This window comes from Lineus longissimus, chromosome 12 (assembly GCF_910592395.1).
Source record: "Lineus longissimus chromosome 12, tnLinLong1.2, whole genome shotgun sequence".
Classification (NCBI taxonomy): Eukaryota; Metazoa; Nemertea; class Pilidiophora; order Heteronemertea; family Lineidae; genus Lineus; species Lineus longissimus.
Window position 1 is genome coordinate 15,993,582 of NC_088319.1, and position 24,598 is coordinate 16,018,179.

At 42.9% G+C, this 24,598-nt stretch overlaps 2 protein-coding genes across 10 annotated transcripts in view; one reads left to right on the forward strand and one right to left on the reverse strand.

Moving 5' to 3' along the window:
• Nucleotides 1-4,287: 4,287 nt before the first annotated feature.
• On the forward strand, nt 4,288-11,471 carry LOC135496838 (solute carrier family 7 member 14-like). Its single transcript, XM_064786384.1, has 9 exons — nt 4,288-4,455; nt 5,690-6,013; nt 6,998-7,228; nt 7,529-7,737; nt 7,930-8,285; nt 8,591-8,715; nt 9,117-9,582; nt 10,087-10,214; nt 10,920-11,471. The coding sequence occupies exons 2-9, from the start codon at nt 5,710-5,712 to the stop codon at nt 11,198-11,200; spliced, it is 2,100 nt and encodes a 699-aa protein (XP_064642454.1). The 5' UTR covers nt 4,288-4,455; nt 5,690-5,709; the 3' UTR covers nt 11,201-11,471.
• An 844-nt stretch (nt 11,472-12,315) lies between these two features.
• Nucleotides 12,316-24,598, reverse strand: part of LOC135496603 (kazrin-like) — a 36,510-nt gene continuing 24,227 nt past the window's right edge. For 7 of the 9 annotated variants that reach the window (XM_064786020.1, XM_064786018.1, XM_064786014.1 and 4 more), the window contains 15 exons: nt 21,905-22,065; nt 21,306-21,489; nt 20,861-21,082; nt 20,547-20,707; nt 19,976-20,122; nt 19,484-19,676; nt 19,030-19,272; nt 18,734-18,924; nt 18,451-18,563; nt 18,058-18,292; nt 17,652-17,753; nt 17,316-17,482; nt 16,825-16,854; nt 15,487-15,577; nt 12,316-15,340 (listed from right to left, as the gene is read on the reverse strand). In XM_064786020.1, coding sequence (XP_064642090.1) covers nt 15,209-15,340; nt 15,487-15,577; nt 16,825-16,854; nt 17,316-17,482; nt 17,652-17,753; nt 18,058-18,292; nt 18,451-18,563; nt 18,734-18,924; nt 19,030-19,272; nt 19,484-19,676; nt 19,976-20,122; nt 20,547-20,707; nt 20,861-21,082; nt 21,306-21,489; nt 21,905-22,065 — 2,372 coding nt within the window. In that variant the 3' untranslated portion in view covers nt 12,316-15,208. The remainder of the gene's footprint in view (nt 15,341-15,486; nt 15,578-16,824; nt 16,855-17,315; nt 17,483-17,651; nt 17,754-18,057; nt 18,293-18,450; nt 18,564-18,733; nt 18,925-19,029; nt 19,273-19,483; nt 19,677-19,975; nt 20,123-20,546; nt 20,708-20,860; nt 21,083-21,305; nt 21,490-21,904; nt 22,066-24,598) is intronic. The other 2 variants (XM_064786016.1, XM_064786017.1) reach the window with 2 other exon arrangements.

Consider the following 24,598-nt stretch of genomic DNA (forward strand, 5'->3'; position numbering starts at 1 on the left):
CCGCGGCCAATAGTGGCATATCTACGATGGCTATTTATGACTTATAACGTGCATATCAGACTGCCCCACCTAGCAGCTAAATGTGAAACTAGTATCTATTGCGCACACAGTGGGATAATCAAGAACTACCGTGTGTGGTATAAAGTGGTTATGTTCATATGAGTGGAAGTTGTGTTGACTGATAATGCATGCTTTCAGTAATGAGAAATGCTTTTTTGGTGAATGTAGGACAATCATTTTGAGTGTGCCAAGACGGAACAAGCCCATCATGTATTCGTGGTCGAGACCATGTATTGAAGTAAACCAAATCATTTTGAATTAGTTTAAAAGTATTTGGTCTTCGAATACGGTATTCCCATAAAGGACAGGTTTGCGTGACTTCTAGTGATCGTTGTCGTATCGGGCTCGAAATAGACAGAAGAAAAAAACTGCACATATTGGATTGAAATTATCATTGCAATCTATCAAACCAACATGGTTTATTCTTCACCAGGCGGACAACATCCCTTCTAAAAGATTCGCTGACCAAGAAAAATATATAGAAATTGACACATGAATTGACAGTTGTTGAATAATACGATACGTAGAAGCTAAGCTCCCTTACCCGCGGATGGCTGAGCGCTACATCGGGTATAACATAGCTCCAGACTAAGTCTTCCAGCGGGTAATACGCCATGAGGACTATGAAGGTGAACGCTACGACCAGAAGCATTACAGTCAAATTTTGCTCCTGCGTTTCTTTTTTCTTGCTCGCGCCCCCCTCTTCAAGGTTCCCTAACTCTTTAGCACTTCGTCTGAATTTGACCAAGATGCAACTGTTTAATATAAGGACTAAGACAGGCGCACTGTAATTCACAATAGAGTAGTAAAACAGTAAGATGAAGTCCTCAAACCATGCTGGAAAGTCGGAAGGATTGACACAAGATTCCGTGTGCAGATTCGTCTCGTCTTTTTTATAGTATTTCCAGAGTTTCACCATGTTAAACAAAAGATGGAAGATAACGTTAAAGGCGTACAGTGCTCTGGCCTTAGCGAGGGTGCACCAAAGGGCAGCTTTTAAAGGAAAGCACACGGCAACGAAACGGTCGATGGAGATGATCACAACGTTCCAGACAGCGATGCCAAAACATGTAAATAACAAATAGTTGTACTCTTTACAAAGGAAGTTGCCAAAGTTAACGAAAGCATTTTCAAAACGGGACAAAATCAACCGTTGAGTATCGCCAATCAAACATATTGCGATATCTCCGAGGGCGAGCGCACGGAAGTGGTATGACATGACGACACTGCGCCGCTCTCTTATACGCAGGGTCATGGTGATCAGGGTCAGCGTATTCCCGACGAAGCCCAGCAAAAGAACAACACAGGGAACATAGAAATTGAATATAGCTATCAAGGTGTCCAACAGGAAGTCGTTGTGTTGTTCGACAGAGGCGGGCACGGTCGTTTCGGTACTGGCCCACGTACTTCCGGGCGTAATTTCACCCATTGTCGCGGCGGCAGTGGCAGATCCTTAATACAGCATTAAGACCATGACGCCTTGCTCAGAAACATATCGCGACCGACGCTTCCATTAACCAGGTTTACCCCAATGAGAGATGGAGCCCGACTGCTGACTGCCTCATTCACTGTCAACCCATATCCGACAATAGTGGGACCAACTGTTTTCAATGTATCATGGTTCATCATTTCTGATCCTGCGCATGCTAGTTGAATGTCAATAAGCACCAACGCATCTGCTGTTGCCAAAAGTCCTTGCATGTACTAGTGCTTCGGTAACAGAGATGAATTAGAATTATGTCTAAACAGGAAAGTTGCGCGCGCGCATTTGTTCAAAAATAAGATTTGATCTGATACAGATACGGTGACTCAAATATACGATAATATTAATAGCTTACTCGTTCAAACACATACTGACGTAAACGTATCGGTGTTGTTGGTATTTGTAATCGATCGTGTACAGCTATAAAAGAGCATGTGGGGATATGAAGTTTATCGCCATCATTACCTCGGAGGTAGGAAATCTAGTACACAAAGACAACTATCAAGCAGCCCACCAGTGTTAATGGGGCCACTTTGGCGTTGGCCTACCTGGCTAGAAGGATAATGCTCCAGCTTGCCACCATGCGCCGCCACTTGAGGTATCACACTATCATGATGTTTGCCAGTGTTGCGTGCCAGTTCTTAGACAGGCAGGTTAAACCCCGTTCTAGTGCATTGTTTATTGCAGTTCGATGATTTTTCAGCTTCCCTGTTCGGAGAAATCACGGTCCTCCTGGAAAACAGTTTTGTATGGGAAACCAACATATTTCATTACCAAGTTGTCTTTTTATGAATAAGAATGATGGGTGGAAAAAGTTGCATGCGTAATCTCAATATCTGCGCATGTGAATCGTCAGTTTATCACGGTCCCATGGGAATCAGATATGGCGGATATCATCGCTACCAACAGCAACAACGGTGAATAAAATCCGCTTTTATCTCGCTTGTGGACAGCAATCAACCTCCTTTAAAGGTGTATGATATTGATGCGAATGAATAACGAATCGTGTGGTAGTTGTGTGAGCCTGACGGTACGGGACTTTGCATGGCGCACGTCAGGGCTTCTCATGGGGCTGTGAAGCAGCACATTACTCAAATCTTTGGGGATTTAAAGAAAATGCATCGGGTAGAAGGTTGAGATAAGAGCGGAAATGACCAGTTGCGGACGCCGGCAAGGCGCTGTACCTAACACCCTTTACCACACGGCGGCAGTAACGTGGCGCGTAGGGGTGCAATAGCATACATCTTCTGACTTCATGCAATTAACAGCCATGCTTTGTCAAATTTGACCATGATTAAAAAGATTGACTTTGAAACCTCTTAGAATCATTTTGTCCTAAAAAAATATCATCTGAAACGGACTACAACTTAACATTTTTAAGTCTAGGTTTTAACGATATGACCAGTATCTCAGAATACTTTTATCTCTTTCACCAACTTTTCACTGTCAATAGCGGTAAGAGATAGCTTATCTCTAAATGACCCTTCTTTATAGAGTTTCGTGGACTTACCCATTAACAGATTACGGTGCGGTATCTCAACGCCAAAATGCCCCTGGGGAAAGATTGGCCAAAGGTCGTTAGCATTTAAAGGTTCCTAAGAAAAGAGGAACACGTCATTTTCAGCATCATGCATGTCGTAATGAACGCCTTGACGAATCTCGATGTCAGAATAACAATGAAATGTAAATTCAGGATAGAGGCCCGTTGGCGGTGATTCGGCTGACCACTGTACTGGGACTTCACAGTGTCATTCCCGGCAATGACGTAATGACGTGCAATGCATCATGTATCGTAGTACATTGCATCTGACGTCATCAGACCAAAATTCCGGTCTACAGTTTCGTGAGTCTTTGCACATCGGACCGAAATTTCGGGCTACAGTAGTGAAGTGCAGGTTAAATCAAGTATATCGCCAGATAATTCAACGTTATCCAACATCGCCGGAAAAGTCGGATACGAGTATCTCTAATATCGAATGACTCCCCCTCTGCAATAACTTCTGCATCACATCCGTATAATGAATATTGGTACCCAAAGCTGTGCATGCACCATGACCCGATAGCCGATATTATTCATGTGATGACGCCGACCCGATGCGGATTACAAAAATCGCCTGATCTATGTGAAATGGTGTGTGAAGGAATACTTCAGTATGGCTGACTCTGACTGTTGTAACAAATAATATTATGAGTGCTCCTGATTTATTATGCATGCTGGCTCGTAATTTTACCGTGGGACCGTTCATTCTAAATTGTCAGCGTTATACAGCTGTCCTTGGAAAACCTTCAGAAATAGGCCTAGAACCTCCGTATTCTGTTGTGAGATTGAATGGGCCCACGCAAACATGACTCGCCAGTATATAGTTCAAAGGTTGCAGCAGTCAGTGCACCTCTGGCTCCCCTGGTGGTGGACACGCGAAACGTTGACACTACTTCTGGAAACATTATACAACATAATGTTGAAGGTCTTTTAATGCATTTTTCATTAATGTACCATTCGTGCATGGTAATGAAGCATCGGACCACTCAGAATTGACGATGAAGGATAGGCAGGCATAAGCGCCAGCGGTCGCCATTACGTAAATTTGATTATGGCCGATTTAATTGCCCAACGGGAGATTCTGTTGCGACATCTGCGGGTAGCATTACATTTGCGGTACATGCATTTGATTCTTCAATCTGTAGTCATTTTCATGCAGATGAGACAAGCCAATTTGAGCAGATGCACACTTGAGTGACATCACTGAGAGTTGTATCGGTAGGCATTTTCTATGGGCCTGCGCAGGGATATGTACATGTATATTGGTGTGGTGACAAGCAGAATACATTAAGAGAAGAAAGGCTTGTTTTAGTGTCGGGAATTTGGTACCTTTTAGCACTTACGAAAACACGCATTTTGGATATATTTGTTGGTAAGTTCTTACTTACTGTTGGTGAATTTTACTTCATTTGCAGCTTCTAGTAAGGTTCAAACTTCATTCATTTCATGGGAGTTCATCAATTCCCGCTGCTTCTATCTGAGAGTTCTCGTTTGAGACACTCATTCGATTTCGTATACAATTCTTACAAGGTTCTTGTAAGATTCTGGATGAAGAAATGGTTTTCAAGAGATATCTTTTAGGTTTAAGGTGGACCATAGGCACCACGAGTCCATTTTGGCTAGAACTTGAAATCCTAAAGCAATTCAAACTCCTTCAAAAAGAAGCAAATGCCAATTTCAATGGTGGAAGTCAGTTCTTTATTTTCCAAAGAACAGCCGCCAAGGTTTCAAATGGGCGTTGACTTCATCAGAGAGGAGTTCTGATTGCTTTAGGATTTCAAGTTCCAGCCAAAACGGTGGTGTCTATGGTAAACCCGTGATTGAATTTTAACAACGAACATGTCACATGACTAATAATAGTAGTAAATCTCATCGTGATTTGTAAACATTATATATCGATATTGAATTTATGAATTTATTGACAATGGTTTGAAGGTTGGTAAATGAATATACTGTAATGCACATGGCCAACTTACACTGGCTAGTCGAATATAAGAAGAACACACCTGTACCACTCGAGCCAATCGAAGATGCAAATAGCCTACCCATCGGGTGTTTGTGCGATCTGAACTGACAGGCTTATCCAACCCATGTAGGAAGTGGAAGAAATGTACAAGCTAGTCTTTGCTAATTTCTTGCTAATTTTCTATCGCACTGCAGCTACATGCTAACATAAAAATGCAGTTATACACAATTTGCTTTAATTTCTCCGAAAAGCCCTTTGGAGTAATGCATTGTGCCCTACACAGGAAAAAAACACGGTTTTTCAAAAGCGCAAAATTGTGGTTGCGATGGGTTAAACGTATGCATCGTTACGAGGAATCCTGCAATGCCGACATATTAATCAAATGCAAGGAACAACGGGTGTTTTGTGGACCAGCAGAAACATGGTCGTTTCATAAGAGGATGACAGCTGCCGTTCCATCTCGCTTCGCTGCATCTTACATGTGTCTTGGTCGCTTCTCTTATTGTCACCAACTTGCGAACTCTTGGGGAGTCTAGTGTTTTTCCATATGGACAATATGTCCGTGCCAAATCAATACATCGGGTTTTAGCTTCTTTATGATGTTACCTGCATGAAGTGCAGCGATATTGTTTTCTTTCAGGGCATTCTCTCTGATCCACAATGAGCGAAGACGCCACGGGTGTCCGGGCGGAGTCTGATATCAAGATGGTGGCCAGGCAAATCAAAACTGAGTGCAGTCAATTCAAACGAACCTTCCTTCGCCGAAAGCTGATGACCAGAGATGATCAGAAGGAAGGGGACGAGCTAAATAGGTGCTTAACCGTCGTGGACCTCGTCTCCTTGGGGATTGGGAGTTGCTGTGGTTCAGGCATGTACATTGTGACCGGTTTCTTGGCGAAAAGTGTGGCCGGGCCTGCTGTGATTCTCAGTTTCCTATTCGGAGGCTTCGCCTCCATTCTTTCAGGTATGAAAACCATTTCTTAAAGACCAGGTGCGTTTGTAAACAATTCGATTTTTTTTTAATTTTCAGGTTCTCAGGTACATCCCCGTACCCTGCTGCCCTCTCAGGTTCTCAGGTACATCCCTGTACCCTGCTTCGCTCTCAGGTTCTCAGGTACATCCCCGTACCCTGCTGCCCTCTCAGGTTCTCAGGTACATCCCCGTACCCTGCTTCCCTCTCAGGTTCTCAGGTACATCCCCGTACCCTGCTGCCCCCTCAGGTTCTCAGGTACATCCCTGTACCCTGCTGCCCTCTCAGGTTCTCAGGTACATCCCTGTACCCTGCTGCCCTGTCCGACCTGTCCGCCTTCTCCTTACACGTCCCCTTCCACTTGCTCAGTCAATAGACTTGACTGGGTATAATCCAGTGGTCAATGTGGGATACTAGCTGTTGTACAGGAAGACATAGACCATTGACTACGTTCTTCGCTTTATAGAGGTAGCGTTTGCATATACTAATGCAGCAGAGATACAGCATATGTATAACATTATGGAAGTGACTACTTGGCAAGCCCGGCTTACCAAACAGCGACTTTTTCTTGTCCTGAATGGAGAGCCGAACTCATTAATATAACAGTAAAGTCTCCAGCTCGCCAAACAGGGTAGATTTTTTACCTGTTTGGCAAGCCCGGCTGGCCGAACAGGGTGGCTTTTTAGTGCTGTTTGGCAAGCGGCTCTCCAAACAGGACAAAAAAAGATGCCTGTTCGGCGAGCGGCTTGCCAAATAGACCCGGCCTAACATTATTGAGGGCGGACATCTTCCAGGCCGAGTGGAATATTGGCCACCCTAAATACTAGAGAAGATGCTCACTGGACTCTTCTTCGTTTTCGCGTTCACCAATGTGTGTTAAGATTCGCAATGCCGTGATTAGGCGCCATGATTTCATGGCACGGGATTTCCGTCTTCGGCAATTTTGATGTCATTAGATGATAAAGTGATTCTTTGCAGGTTTATGTTATGGCGAATTCGGCGAGCGCGTGCCGCGAACGTCAGGTTCGTCATACGTCTACAGCTACATCACGATAGGCGAGATTGTAGCCTTCATCACCGGATGGAACCTCATCCTGGAATACATCATCGGTACAGCTTCCGGGGCGGTTGCTATTAGCGCATGCGTGGACACCATCAGTCATCACGCCATCAGCGGATACATGACAAACAATAGTTTTCCTGTCATAGGTAAGTGGAGTTAATTCGACCATTTCCCTGATGCTAAAACATACAACAAGAAAAGAAGCCTCCGGCCTAGGTCAATATCACATTCCCCAGGCCAACAATATCCATATTGCCCTAGATCCGTTTCCGTCATGCCCCTTAATTCACCATCCCAAACAATAGGATGGGTCATATTTCCAAAATGACAAATTGCATGAAGTATTAAAAAAGCTATCAAGGCTATAATCTTTTACTGTCTCAACTCGGGATACGACAATTTTCAACTGACCGATTGTAAACTCAAAAAGTTATGTTGTCTTTCAGAGCGTGAATACCCAGATGCTCTTGGATTCGGCATAAGTGTACTCATGACAACCCTTCTAGCTGTGGGCGTCAAAGAATCTGTCATCTTCAACAATGCCCTAAACGCCATTAGTTTGGCAGTTTGGGTGTTCTTGGTCGGTGCGGGGTGTTTCTATGCACAGCCATCACTTTGGGAGCAGTATGGATTCATGCCTTATGGATGGTCCGGGGTAAGACTTCTTTTCAGTTACCTCGCACGTTCCACCAAAGTAAATTCGCCACGACTCACCCTGAAGAAAAGCTGTTGGGCCTCTCCGAAGGATGGTTTGAATCGCATGGAGATCGAGGCTTATCTTCAGATTGTGGGAGTGACCATCAACGACCTCTCGGAGGCGAAAATTGACTTCTCCTCTCACTTGCAGGTATTCTCCGGCGCTGCTACCTGCTTCTACGCCTTCATCGGCTTCGACATCATAGCCACGACGGGGGAGGAGGCAAAGAACCCAAGCCGCGCCATCCCTCTCTCCATCTGTCTCAGCCTCGTCATCTGCCTCATCGTCTACGTCTCCAGCTCCACTATCCTCACCATGATGGTACCATTCATGGCCATTCAACCAAACTCCGCCCTGATAAGCATGTTCGCCCAACGGGGATTTCCACAGGCGCAATACGTTGTCATGGTGGGCGCTTTGGCCGGGCTGACTGTGGCCATGCTGGGCTCGAATTTCCCAATGCCTCGTGTGATATACGCAATGGCCAAGGATGGGTTGTTGTTCAAGTAAGGCTCTTTCCATCAATGTTCCTATATGAGTTTGAACATTTGGATCAGCTTCCCAGATATTTAATGGGGTCAGAAATGTATCAATTGTATCTATAGGTTAGACAGCAAGACGGTCAAAATGTCCTGTCGCAGAATTTGCATTGACAGACCAGTATACTCTTACACTTAAAGCCATGATCAGTTTTTCCCACTGAGTTCCGACTTAAGCTTTGATGTGAAATTGATATCAAATCTGTTGATTTTTGCGGCACGAACGACACGGCTTTTGTTTCATGAAACATGCTTTATCTTCCCTTCATTAGGTTTCTATCGTACGTGAATCCGTGGACCAAGACAGCTCTATGGGCAACAATTTTATCGGGATCGGTGGCAGCATTGTTGGCATTCTTCGTAGGACTACAGGCGCTCATTGAAATGATGTCTATAGGTACGATAATTGCTAGGGTAGAAAGTTTCAACAGAAAATATCAGCATTAGAAACTTGAAAATTCGCAACTCGACTCAACAATTTTAAAGTTTTTCTTCGACTGCAAAGGCGGTAAGAGTTCTTCGACTGCGAAGTCGGGAAGTGCTAGACTCGCTGCTCAAGCGGGGAGCACACGGCAATATCACGTTGTAGTAGGTTATCCAAGTCGCAAGGGTTCACTGGAAGGCACAAGGCCACAAAATGAAACCCCTCGGACTTCATCGTTCGTCGTTCGTGCGTAGGTAGGGGTTTCGAAATCTCCCCAATGTTCTGAAACCTGTCTGATAACCACGTAGAATTGAGCTAGGATTGCTAGAAGAAGCTTGTTCTCACATCATAGCATCATAATATCATCATTCCAGGTACCCTCCTTGCCTATACCATGGTCTCAGTCTCCGTGCTCTCGCTTCGGTATCGCCCCACAGCCGAAGACGAAGAATACCAAGAACTTATTCAATCGGGATCTGCCGGAGAAAATCCAGAACAAGCCGAGGGCACTTCGGAACCTCTCGAATCAAATATACTCACGAAACGTTCAAAACAGTACGGGGCTGTTGGCCACCAAGGCCAGGCTACGGACGAACGGAGTTGCATGGATAGAATTCGCTTGAGAATGAACATCAGTACTGTGGCTACTGAAAAGACTTCGAGAAATGTGACGGGCATCGTGTGGTATCTTATTGTGATAAACGTTATTCTTTGTTCTATCTTGGCTTGGGGAGAGAACTACATTGCCGCGAAGGCACCTTGGGCGATTACTTCAGCTGCACTGTTCGCATTCATGTCACTTCTAGGGGTAACTGCCATTTCGTGTTATCCTCAGAGTCGGTGAGTGCCGTTCAACGTTTGTCTCCTTCCTCCCACAATAGTTAATCTAAGCTAAGCGTGTCCGATGTGTCTGCGAAACATTTACTGAGAGGACGAATCCTGCTTTAAAATACTGGTAACCATGCAGTGAGCTTCAAGTAAAGGTTGCCATCCCATGATCAGACGTATCACGGCAGACGGCAGAAGGAAGAAACACATGTAACACCACAATGACGGGCCAAGTTCCCCCAAACGTGGTTCTTAAATGTTTCTGAACTCATGAGGGGTTGCAAGGCTTTTAGTAGAACCCCATGCCCTCATACACACATCCAACGCCTAATCCCAACTTCCAAAGAAACACTGATGTCACAAAGACGTCAGCAATCGCTTAGGGTGTTTATCTCCCGTTCGACCACCAAATTCCGGTGATGCCATAATACCGGAGCTAGCCAGCAGTTCATTGGAATGCACCTATAGACCTGCAGTATAACAAATTCTTTTTTTTCTCATTATTCACTATTTCAGGAAGAAACTAAACTTCATGGCTCCGTTGGTGCCTTGGCTCCCTTGTCTGGCTCTATTCCTTAACATGTATCTCATGATGAAGTTATCGCTTATAACTTGGGCCAGATTCGCCGTTTGGTTGGCGTTAGGTGAGTCAAAATTCAGGAGAAAACATATTATTGTATACCTTTTGAGTCAAAATTCACAGGAGAATAAAACGTACCACGTTCAATGTTGTTGTAACTGGTGGAGAATCGAATTATAAACTGAGCCAAAAGAAGAGAACGTGTAAGGAAAAAGAAGACGTTTACGCCTATATCTGCGAAGGCGATGGCGTGCTCCTTGTCGCATTTATGACCAGGGCCTGGTTAGTGACAAGATTAGGTCTTGAACATCCAGGCCGTGTTGGGTGAGAGTGGATTGTCAGCCTCCCTATCGTTGCATCGTCCCTTCGGACGTAATGTGTAGAAAACGATGCGGTGGGCTGGCCCGACCAAATTTGACCAACCTACAGGTAATGTGTTGTTGAGCCCGAGAAAGACAACATCCGCCATCCGTCATGTAAATAAGATAGCGCGGCAGTGCTTTGTCGATTCACACCATACTGCACTCAACGAAGCAAAAACCGCTAGCGTGAGGTTGAGATCAGGAACTTATCACGGATCCTTATACGTATACGTAAAGAAATAACACAAAATTCGTCATCCGCAGAGTTTTATCCGTATACGTGTAAGGCGACTTGATAAGTCGCTGTTCACAACCTCCTCAATATCGCGTGAAATACCTACCCTTTGTCGTAGCGATCGTAAAAATCCCGTTTTATTTTAGCTTTTGATCGTTCTCTTCTTTCGTAGGTTCGGCCATATACTTCTTCTACGGAATCAAAGCGGCCGGCGACGTCCAGAAAAGGATAATACTGGAGAATCCAGGGAGCATCGTTTCCATATCAAAAAGTGAGGCGGATAACCAATACATTCAGGAGCAGGTTGCAAGCGCTTATGAAGAGGCGATGAACGCGAGCAAAGAACAAATAGATAACCCGACGGACTCGGAGAGACAAGAAATAACCCTGCGCCAACGGGCCGCGGGACATAGCACGTCAGGGGTAGGTTTGGACGTTGACGGGCCCAGTTGAGGATGGTGAAATACGTTGAACAAATGAGACAACGGGTTAATGGGAAAGGAGGTTCCGGTGAAGTTCCGTTGAAGGTCGAGCTTTTGGAGACGAGCGATTGCTTTCGCGGCGACCTGCGACGTAGCCATGACAGTATGACAATGAGAGCGCGAGTCAATCGGAGGCCGCGTTTCAATAGCAATCGTCATGTTGCCATGATGGCAACCTCCCAGGCCGCAGCGCAAGTACGTCACCAGGGTACCCATCGGCTTGGCCATATTTTCTCGCATGATATACCAAAATATAATAATTCTGAGTTGATCAATAAATTATCTATAGTTCATTTCTTCCTGTTGCTTGTTTGACGTCAGAACCTGGCGTGGCTTAGCCGACGGCCACAATCCAGGAAGAACATAAAGATATCAGAGCATTGTCACATCCATGGAGAATATGTTCGAGCTTCTTACGATATTGAGTCTGGTCAGTTAGGCCAGGATGGTTGGGAACCTTACAGACCACGACGTCGAATAAACCTGATGGTGTAAATTGGGAGTTCTCTCAACCACCCGGACAAGTCCTGATGCTGTCGGAGGGGAATGAGCTCGTCCAAGTCTTATTTGGACAAATAGGCTACTTGTGCCTGTCTTCAAGAGCACAGCGAGGTTGAAGCTCCACCAAAGACAGACGAGCCCTGTTGCTGTCTGAAGTGAATGAGCTGGTCCAAGTCCAAATAAAGTATGGTATGTGTGGTACTTGGGCCGGTCTTCAAGGGCACAGCAAGATAGAAGCTCCACCGAAGACAGAGGAGTCCTGATGCTGTCTGATATGCACGAGTGGCCCAAGTCTAAATGAATTAGAGTACTTGGGCCAGCTGTCTTCAAGCGCACAGCAAGATAGAAGCTCTGCCAAAGACAGACATATCCCGATGGTGTATGAGGTGAATGAGCTTGTCCAAATCTTAAAGAAGTGTACTTGGAGCATCTGTGTTCAACAGCACACTGATGATGGAAGCTCCACTAAAGAGAGATGGGTCTGTACTGTCTCAGGCACATGAGCTTGTCCAAGTCACACAGTGGCACTCATAGGACAATAGCCACCTGCACTTTTTTAAATGGAACAAAACAAAAACAAATTGGTTACATTTAAAGGATTTATTGAGATACAAATACGTCTTCCAACAAAACTGCAATCATAATCAGTTCTAAACTAAAATTTTCTGCTCTGGGAATTTGCACCATAAGCGACTCTTTCTGTCACTGACATCCCACAACAGTAATATTGCACTCTGAACATGACGGAAATCATGTTCAATTAGATTTAAGAGAAGTCATTCTTACCCGCCAGGGGGAAAGTTTGTTGGTGAATAAAACATTGCTTGCGGTTACTTCCACCACATACTGTGCAGTGCATATTGGTGTATATACAAAGATGACAAGATAAATAAGTTAAAATATATATATGGCAGACATTTATACAGATTATGTATTTCATATTACTGGACCCATTCAATTAATGGAAGGAAGAAAACCTTATGCGCCCTACCATGATAATCTAGACTTGAATCAGGGTTTGAGGTGTTTAAACAGATTCGGCTATTATATCGAAAGTTATGCAGACATTAAACAATATGATAGGCATAACAAAACAGGTTACCAGAGCAACAGCTGACGTATACATAGCTACAACAACAGTTGCCATGGCAACAGCAATGGTTGCCTTGGTAAAGTGTTGGTTACAAGAAACAGATGTAGCTAAAATAACTGATGTTGTTGCTTGGGCTTTCAAGACAAACTAAATATGCAATGTCAAGGCTCATTTTAGTGAAAAGCATGATCTTATTTACAACAAAACAATATTTTAGATATGACATTGTAACCATTTTCTTGCATCGTTATAGTTCCATAATGCTCGCAACAACATTTTTAAAACGTCACATGGAAACACCTTTAAGGAAAACACACCACTGAACTCAAATTTAGGCAGAATAAATTACTAGATCGACATAATGTATGTGTGATCCACAGCTTGATGAACTCGATGGTGCTTATGGTTTATTCACAACTACACAAGACTGACTAATTTGTCTGACATGTACAATCAGCACCACCATTTGGCCAACCACTGAACTATTTATGATACAGAGACATTCAAACTACAAGCAGGCGCACACTGACGACAGAGTTCAGAGATTACAAAGCCAAACACTAAAAGAGAATTGGGCCAAAACAACGTTACTGTACCACAAGAAATCTCACTTAATGTTGGTTTGGAGAAATGGAGAGCTTGTCCCAAAACGAGATATACTCAAATACCAGTGTTTTGACTTAACCATAAAATAACTATTTTATGCTGAATTACCATTCTGATCTTATGTAAAGACCTTCAAAATGCAGTTTTTAAATACTGTCTCATCTGAAATGCTGGGCAAATGACCCACACCATTCTTCAGCTGTTTATTTCTGGTTGGTAAATGCCCCCCTCCCCCTGCCCCCCGCCCCCCTGAAAACATGCTAGTGCCCGTAGGTAAAGAGAGTGCTCTTTAAGCGAAATACAGTCTAATGATACGTGCTTCTCCTAGCCAGTGCATTAATGCAATTTTATGTTTACCGTACGTAATATTAGGGCAAAGGTCATGATGACTCCTTGAGTGCTTAATTATGCTAACTTTGAGCAGGAAGATCAAGAACTTAAAGAGTAACATCAACTTTGCCCAAGCTAATCAGTACCCCGTACCAAGTCAAGCGCTGGGAAAAACCGATGACATGTTACCTTTCGTCATGATTGCATTTCATGCACTGGGCCACTAAAACTGAGAGAGTGAGACTCGAAACTAGAGCATAATTGACAGATTCATATTAACGCTTTAATCAGAAGGAGTCATGAAATTCATGTTCGCCATTCCAACCTGGTCATGAGAGTATGTAAGGTAAAGTGGTGCAATTATAGCCCTATGTCGAAAGCAGATGGCAGTATCCACACTATGCACACAGGGGCAATATATTGTACCTACCAGCCTTACATACAAAATGCACCACAAAAGGTTCAATATCAAAATCGGTCAGTTTTAAACTTTACACAGGCCTAACCCTGTTTGTTAAAATTCTAATCCTACCCCAATGTAACCCATGTGAGCTAAAATGAGAAATAAAATGACGTTACGTGCACAAAAGGAAACAACTCACTCGAAGGAAAGGACACAAAGGACAACATGAATCACAATAAAACCAAATCAGAAATAAACAGCGTACACAATGGTTTACTCGTCACCGAACAACATGGCAGTACAGATCCAATGACACCGTTAAAGCTTCGATATGTTTACAGCACGCCATCATTTGGACGGAAAAAGAACTGAAGACAACATAAGAGTCCGTAACTTTATACAAAGATCTTTTTTAACGTCACTTATCATTAGAATTGGCTCGGTGAGTTAAAAATTATTAGACTTTGAGTACAACTACACATGTAATTGATTCACAATCAAGCCACCTTGTGGCGCCACAATACTCATGCACTATATGGTACTGTACACAATTTTTTTGCTAATTTAAATGCAGACTTTCTAGGTGGCGATTACTCTTTGAGAAGATCATCCACTTTTGTATCATTTGCATAAATCTTAATACACACTAGTGAAAATGATTAATACCAATGGTAAACAATAGACATGCCACTGAAACAGGAAATGGTCATTCACAAAAAAACCAACAAAACGAATTTTAAAATCACTGGGAAAACAGTAAGTTTGGGTAAAGCAAGGTTTTGAAATGTGTGGTTATAAAGTATCTCTGGCAAATAGAAACTCAATCTCATGATCTTAAAATTTAGTTTATCCCCTTAATTTATCCCCTCCTTCAAAATCTTGTCATAGAGAACCTTTCACCACACATTTTAAAGCTACTTGCCTAAATAAGTACAAAACAAAATGATTGTCAGGTGAAGTATTGTAACCACAAGGCATTCGAAATTGAAGTCAAATCAAGTTTCAGACTGGGTATGGCAATGACAGGGTTAATATGAGTACATAAATTAGACAGCTGTTCCGATGGCTTCGTGGCTATGCGATCGTTTCTCCAGGACCAGGGGTTCTTCCTGCATTTCTGGCAAGCCTACAGCCAGGTCACGTTTCACTTTCCGGCCAAATGCACGTCCCAGGGAACCCTGAAAAGGCAACAGTTAAGCTTCAAGTAACAAAAAACAATGATTCGGTTGGCAACACCCACTGAAAACAATGCAGGAATCATTGCTAGCACATGGTTTGTTCAAATCATTTCAACCAGATTACAAATTCTGTGCGGTCTACATACCCTGAAGCTGAGTTTTTTCTTGCCATCATCTTTCTCACCGGGACCTCTGAACGACCGCTCAAACGACTTGCCAAGGGAACCACTCATGTTTCTGAAACAAAAGACATCAGTTTTAAAGGTCGGCAACATCTTTGTTGACATCATGACCCAAGCATGATTACAATGTAGAATTCTGCATGTCAGTTGTGCAATTATGTACTACTCCAACAATATGGAATTGGAAGATCCAGTACTTCTGTATAATCTATGTTTACAAAGCATCCCGACCATGTCACCTGCAGTTATGAAATATACTTGCACATTGGAATTAGAAATGTATATCTTTTCATTGCGGTACAAATTCTACTGACTATATCACTTTCCAGCTACACGCTATCTTTTATGCTGCATGGCACCAATGTTTAGCATTTCAGTCTCAGACATACAATGTGATCGCATGTCTTCACATTCGAGACCATTGCCTGTGAAAAGCTTATTTTGAACCTTCTCGTAGGATAGAAAGAGGTCAGGAGTCCAAGGTCGTAAGCATTCCCGGTGTTGAACAGTCCCCAAGCAAGCACTACAGGACTGGGACCAAAGCTGCAGGTCCATCAGGTGAGACGAAAGCAATTTAACTGAGCTATTGAACTGAGTGTGAATCTTCCTCTCACATCATCCACTAAGCAAATATTCAAGGGGATAAAAGGCAATTCAAGTTTGCAGTTTGACGGACCAAGGTTAGCTGTAGCACTGAGCTCATTTGAGCAGACCTGCAGAAGCAATGGTTAGGAGCAATTTGAAACAGCGGCTGGAGGGATTTGTGGTGGATGTTTAACAGATACAAAGAAAGCAGAGCATTGGGAAAATGTTGACCTTTTCTATTTCAAGACACTGGCAGATTTTTAAAGGAGAGCACACCAAAACAGTGTCTGGATAAAACAAAACTTCCAGGTTAAAAAGTAGTCCAACAAAAAGGTTTCATTGGAAGGATTCACATAATCTTTCATAGTTTACAACACAGAAAACATGCAAGTTCATCTATGATAAATTGCATGCAGTCCTAGAGGCACTAGAGCAAGGCGTCTCCAGCAGACAAGGGCAATAATTACTTATTTATCTGACAACAGTAGACGACTTGGAGGACTAAGGCGTTTTTCTGGCGATTCAGTAAAACACTTTATTTCAACACAGCATAGGCTTCAGTTGGAATCTAATGCTCACCAACGGGAAAACCTTGTTACCTTGCCACAAAATACTGCTTTACTTTTAAGAAATTTCAGTTTAGAATCATGTAGCTGTCTCAAAAGACTGGGATGCCTTAGTCCTAAGTCATGACAAGCCATGCTCATACACTTTTACCTTTTCTTCGTTTTGACCTTTGCTGCAATTCTAATACAAAAGAAGGGTGATAGTCAATGTAGATGTAGATGTACGATGTGTGCAAGATGGTATTATGTATTGTGATTTTTATCAACAAACAAATTTGAACAGCTTGTTGACACCTGAAGAAATACCTTGGCCCGTTTGCTCAATCATACCAGCAGTAACATTGGGATAAGTCCTAATCCAACTATCGTACATGAAAAGGCAATCAGGCCTAGTTGAGTACGGCCGGTGTTTCTCTCTTATGCCGATTGAGCATCCGTGACCATTTCCGCAGCAACAGAGAGATTCCACTGAGATTATCGCAATCACTGAGTCAAACAAGGCTTCCAGTGCATGAAACAGTACTCCAGAATGGAAGTGACATGGCGCACATAAGCCTCATTCCCAAAAACCTGCCCAAAAAGAAAATGGGAAGAGACAGTTGAGATGAGTGGTGACACCTTTAGTTCAACTAGGAAACTTACCTTGCTGGTTTTAAAAGTGCTTCCACCTCCGATGTTAGGTGGCGCCGGATGTAGGACTTTGATGGTGGAATGGCGAGGGCCGCTGCCATGGTTTCTCCATTGAATGATGGCTCTAGGACTAGTACGCCACCGTGAACACCACTTTCAAGAAGATTGGGAGCATATTCCTGAAAACACCAAAAACTTGATTTTACTGTTTTGTAGAAGAACACTGAAAATTAACTAGAATCCTACATGATTTGACGCCTTCAGTTCAAATATAATCATTTAGATGAAAGTTGGGTACATTTTGTGCAGCTCTATATCTCGAGACGTAACCAGATCTATCATGCATACCTGTAAATCTATGCTGTTCACCCATTGTATTAATCTCTCATTGGTCCAGACTAGCGGGTCGCAGTTGAACGCGTCACACTGAGACCGTCGTTGTGATAATGCCTGGAAGAAACATACTAAACATTATAACATCATCAACGCCAATTACTATGCTCCAACTACGATGGGGGGGTACTGTTATCCAGCCTATGAGACATTCAGAAGTGGAACTCCCAAACTAGTTTTAAAGTTGGTGACATCAAGGCTGTCTCAATGTTTTCATGGCTATAAAGCTCACTGAGAAGGACAGGCATATCACAGGAGAACGACAGGCATATCACAGGAACAGTAGGAGTGGTTATTTGGAGGTTCCCTGCATCACCAAGATGAAAATGACTGCAAGCCACTGCAAACCAATCAAACCTACCTCTCGATTGAAGTTAACTCTCCGTAAAAGTTCCACCCCGTTTAAAATGCTGGCCTGGTGGAACTTTCGCGTAATCTGCATGCACCGTTCCATTTCTTTCTTGGAGAGTGTACTTAGCACCCGCCCGTCGACATGATGGGCCTCGAACGCCGCACTGTATTGTGGGAGTCCGATATCTCGCATCCAGACTTGTGCGACCCAGACGTGATCGATCGTACCCGCGTCTGGATATCGTCTGAAAGGAAAGTCGGAGAACAAGTCAAGTCAAAGGCAGAGTATCAATATAAGACAATTATATCCTCAAAACTAACGATTTTTGTAAGTGCTGATCTATGTCAAGTTAGGAAATTCTTCAAAGTTTACAGTATAGTTTTAGCTCGGGTATTGACTTACACTTGTGCTGGATCTCTGAGATCATCTATTGCAAGTCGTAACTTCTTCCGATGGAGATAGTTAGTGACGCCCAATGCCGACTCCAGTTCAGAGTCGCTCATTTCCGATAAAATCTGAAATAGATAAGAAGGATATCTGCAATGAAGGCCAATGAAAGTACAGAAAAGCCTACTTTTTACATTTTCACCACATCATTTCAGGCATAAAACGTCCCTTCAGGCACAAATCGTCAACTTTCCTAGACTCTACATGCCAAAGCTCAGAAGATTAGTCTATGACCTACCTTGCCACTTTTGATATTCTCTGCACACTGCCTCCCGTATCGTGGCATGTTCATGACGATCTCCAGCCAGGCTAAGACATGATGTGCCTTCCACTGGTGGAGAGGGAAGTCCTTGAGCTGATTGACAGCCTGGAGTTTTTCATTATAGTTGTCTTCGTTGAGGGTTGAAACACGCGGTGAGGCACCTTCATCTAGAGAAGGAACAAAGTAATATATTATTTACAGATTTTATGGAGGTGGCTGGGGGCAGTTGCCCTCCCCCACTAAGCACTGTAGAATACTGTAATCTAACATACCTTCCAAACCCATGTGCTCCCCATATAGCACAGATTTTCTTTTACTCGACCGCCCAAATATCCGTGACAACGAACTGAATCCCGTCATCATCTTTTTCTTCTTCTTTTGATGTTCGCCGCTACCTGACAAAGTTCCCGCGCAAACGTCCATAACATCTTCGGCTGACCTTGACCTCTCGCCAAGGCCACGAAGATTTTCTGAACTATGACTGCTGGTGATTCTAGTACTCAGATTCGTTATGACTGAAAAACAAAAAAAATGCTTTCAGAAAAATGTCAGATATTGAGTGCTTTCTGAATCCAAGTATCCAACACAAATACATCCTCAGAGATTAACCGATGTTTGCAATGATGTAGATTCATGAATTCTACAAGCAGCTCTCAAAATGTTACGTCACAAGTTCTAAGATAAACGTCGCCAACATAAAGATAAAGACAGAATGAAAGTATTCACCCGTACACATATCACTCTTGACGCTTCGTGCAGACTGTGGAGGTGACTCGTAATAGGTCGCCATCGTCATTGTGGGTAACTGCTCTTCGCTGGGGGTCTGTACGTCCGTTCCAGATGAGATACCGGTGTCTGACGTGCTGGCCGTTTTCTGCTTGTGAGCAATGTCTTTTAGTTCTCGGATCTGGGCCCTAGCCTAGAAAGTTGATACATGAATGTTGGTTACCTATTCAACTTATGGCCACATAGTGATACTGACTCACAGTTCACAAACTGCACAAACTATTGCCAACTGTGTCTAAAATCAGCTTGCAGCCTAATTCCCTCAACAAATATGGACAGGACCACAGTGTTCTTTTCTCATCTAGAAATGTGAATGTTTGGGAAAACACCGGGGAAATAGCTACTTCAAGCATACTCTATATAGTCAAATTTCCTGGCAGAACGCTACGTGTCAAGTGACTTAGCCAAGACCACAAACCGGCATGTATATACCTCTGCTAATTCATCCTCAAGATGCTGTATCTCTGTATTTTTTTCATCGACTTCCGATTTTAGAATGACCACTCGTTCCGCGGCGTCCCGTGCCCGTTTAAGCACCTCCCATTTCTCTCGCTCTGCGTCGTCTTTTTCTAACGCTAACTATAACAGAGGAATCGGCAGGAAAAAAAACGTAAGAACCACAGGAAGTTAACAAAGGATTATCGACATTCGGGTTGCAAGGGTATTGGTAGATCATTTGGATGTTTTTAGATGGACACCGTAAATAAATACACCTTCTGCAAATGCACATTTTAGTTTGTTGACACCGGAGAGGAATGTTTAAAGGACAGCAGACGAGATGCAATGGGGAAAAAAACCATTCAAAACTGTTGGGTTGAAAACAGCGGAAAATAAAACAGCATTGTCTTAATAATAACTCAGTAGGCCTCTTTCATTTCAAATAACTACATCAAATTTCTCGTACACAAGAGTGTCGCTCAAACTGTATCCGCACATGCGCTCTTACCCAAAGACACACGAGGTCAGTTCAAAGTGACCTGCCCGAGGTCACACAGTCACTCACCTGCTTTATACTCTCATCGCTCTCTCGCATCCGAAGCTCGTAATTCCGGATGAACTCACGCAGCTCTCCTTCCTTTTCTTCGAGGGTCAGATAGAGTTGTTTCATCTGACTCAGGAGGTCGACCTTTTCCGCTTTCAATCGTTTCCGATCCGATTTCATCGCTGGAAATGAAGACCAATAAGAAAACATGACATTGTCCTTCTTCAGAAGACAACAAAGTAACCAGGGGTAGATGACTTCCACTGGTTTTAAACAAACCCTAGTTCCCTGGGACAAGGACAGGAAGAAGAAGAAGAAGACAGTGTTATTGTTACCTTGTAGTGCTTCCTTCGCCCTGACTAGTTCCTGTTGGTACTGGATAAGTTCCAGCTTCAGATCGCCCAGACTTGGCTGTTCGTTCAAGATCGCCTTAGTACATTTCAACTCCTTGATCTCCGTCATGAGCTTGTGTATTTGGTGCTCGAGTTTGGAATTGTCGTTTTGTAACTTGGAGATTTCTAGCTCGGCCTCACTGAGTCGTCGTCCCTTTGTGTTACCTGAAAGGAGATGTTGAGTTCCTGAATTCTAAAACAAGGGTCAAGGTGTCAGCAATGCACTTGAGGGCCTCTGGACTAAAATCCAAGAGAATGGTAGAGCTAAAATGTCTGCTCATTATTGAGGCACATATGCCAAGGGCTTGGAGTTGAATTCATAGCATTTATTCATATATATTCAGAATTATTCAGTTTTCAGAAACAGCTGTTTTATACACTTTCTAACCATTCTGAAACTCTTGTTTGACATTCTTTCCGCTGGGGGATTGTACTCCGAGCTGATTCAGCCTCTTGTTGGTGTCCTGAAGTTCCTGTCGTAGTTCCTGCATCTCTTGATTCGCTGTTAGAATCGACCCATCAATACGCGTCGCCAGTTGGCGGTTGTCATCGACCATTTTCCGAAACTTGACCTGGAGGAAGAGATTTAAAAGAAGGTCAATATCAGCTGGTGAAGTTCCCAGCCGTTCCAGATGAGATACCGGTATCTGACGTGCTGGCCGTTTTCTGCTTGTGGGCGATGTCCTTCAGTTCTCGGATCTGGGCCCTAGCCTAGAAAGTTGAAACATGAATGTTGGTTACCTATTCAACTTATGGCCACATATTTGCCTTTGAGTGATATTGACTCACAATTCACAAACTGAACAACTATTTCCAACTGTGTCTAAAATCAGCTTGCAGCCTAATTCCCTCAACAGATATGGACAGTACCACAGTGTTCTTTTCTCATGGACAGAAATCACCAATATTTATTTGTGAGTGCCGTGTGTTGGCCTGAGGTTCAGGATGTGGGCCTGAAGGTTTGCAACAACCACCGAAAAAACTTACTTGTGCATCCACCAGGAGTCGTCTCATAATCGCCATGGATGACTTGAGGGCCTCCCGATCTTTCGGGGAGAACTCATTGTCGATGTTGAACTCCACAGACTTTGCAGGCGAGAAGATGAACTGGACGATTTGTTCATTGAGGCTGTCTAAGGATTGGATAGCTACAACGAGAGATTTGGAAAAAGATTCTTAAATCTACAATCACTCATTAAGGCAACCTTCTTTGTCGGACTTTTCCAAGATGGCCTCATTTAATAGAAGACCATTGTTCACCAAGTTTACCCTTTGGAACACTTTCTCTGCCCTACACATGATAAGCGATATTACAATCGCAATAGAGAACGTTCTGAAAAATGATATTCGAGAAAAAAATTTGTATTTATAGAATAAATGACATGGACTTTTTGATCGAGGAGGTCAGGCCAGCGTCAAGGGTCTTGTGATAACAGTTACGATAAAAGAAAAAATTCATAAACTTTTCTTTAATTTCTTTATTTTTTTTTTTTTTTTTTTTATTTTTATGCATGACCAGGTTGTCTCAAATAGACAAGAGGACAAGAATATAATGATGCCAGCTTCTTTTTGATACAAAGGGTTAATGAAATACAAGATATCCTGATGGCCTGGATGAATTTATGATACAGAACATTTTTGATTGCATACTTTCTCTAAGTCCACAAGTAGAACTAGTAGCACAAGCAGCCACACATTCCCAAACATATGATTTAATGAATATTTATATGCTGGCTTGGTCAATATTGCATATTGGAAAATTGAATAACATCACATTAAAGTAGAATTTGAAGTCACTGACTGATGATGGAACTTGAAAAGCTGGTACAGTCAGGGTACTGGTAGTATGAGAACTAAAGTGTGAGTCAAAGAATAAGAGCTAAAACACAGGAACTTATCATTTACAAGCGAGTGCCAATTTTCTGGCGATATTCTGCACGATATTGTATCAATAACTAAACCGACCTGATTGGCTATTTACACTAATTAGTTCAGCTTCATCAAAAATCAATTAAATCTACCAAATGACCTCAAATGACTAATTGAACCTCGTTGAATGTTACGATTACCTAAAAATAACTTTTGAGAAATCTGGGAAAGGAGAGAATTTTCCATTATCGGAAAAGTAGGTCATGTGGACCTTGTAGTGTATACAAGTACATGGAGGTACTTTCTGATTTCTAATCTACCCAAGCTCTAAGATATCATCAGTGCCCGCCCCCCCCCCCCCCCCCTGAAGACTTTAGTAAACCTTTTTCAACATTATCACATTTTGATTGACAAAATGGTGCAAATCTACGCATAACGATATGGCTCATTAGATGCCTAATTGTACAATAATTAGCTATTTTTATCTCATTTATTGATAATTTATAGCATCTTTTCGCCTTGAATTGATATGGCCATCAAATGTGGCAGAAATTAGCGATGAATGACCCTACCACTATCTCAATGCAACCAATAACTTATGAGGCATGTTAGAGTCTGGGTTGTGAATCTCATTTTCTCGATGTCACGGTTTACAGTATACGAACCACCTTGGAGAACAACCAGGAACACCCTTTAGTATTGGCACCTTGGAGAACAACCAGGAACACCCTTTAGTATTGGCACCTTGGAGAACAACCAGGAACACCCTTTAGTATTGGCACCTTGGAGAACAACCAGGAACACCCTTTAGTATTGGCACCTTGGAGAACAACCAGGAACACCCTTTAGTACTGGCGGAAGTTCTGTACTCAGGTAAATCGGCAATAACACCACGGGTGTACTCCTTTCAGGTGCAACGATAACACAACAGACAGAGAAACAAAGTGGATAGGTCGTTTATAAAGCTAATCAAACCATTCATTAAGATACCCGCTACTTTCCCACATGTTGCCTATTCGGCCAATCAGGGTCACCCCTGCATTCTTCTGTGCTCAAGATCAATATTTCAGAGTAGCTGAGTCAGTGATTGAAAACTTCCTTGCATAGAGAGGTGCCAACCTTGGCAAGTTTTCTGATGAAGAAATTTCAATTGAGTTCTCTTGATCACTTCTCAAAGCTTAGGGTTTTTGAGTTGTTCAATCTTCAAATGACCCATCACAGCAAAACAGGCGCATGTCGTACAGAGGATAATGGAAGACATTGATGTACATGTACTTATATTTCACAAATGACAGACAGTAGTGAAATGAACAAACAGTCCATCTCAACATGCCAAACAGAGCGACATGCGCCTGGTTTTGCTGTGACAGGTCACAAATGGTTAAAGCACAGGTCCCAGGTCACTGACACTGAAGTCCTTGATGGCCGATTCACGACTCCTCTTCACCCGAGCCGTAAAAATAGATCCAGTGACCAGTGGCCATACATAGTCCATTGATTGAATTAATACCAATGATTGGCAGCCTATGTGGTTATAATTAGATCACATCTAATTTGGGCAGTAATCATACGGTCGGGCGCAAGTGCAGTTCATTTGTATGCATAAGTAATAATTAATGCTAAGACAATCTACATCATCTTGACCACCAAGGACATTGCATAAAGGGAACTTCCAAAAGTACATCGATCCTCAAGTTATTTATTGATAAGAGCTTACATCTTACACGAAAAAGGCCCACCTTCAGAACAGGCAGGTTTAAAGGAACAACTTCGTGATCTTGAAGCCTTGTCCGTCAAGATCAAGAGCTCATT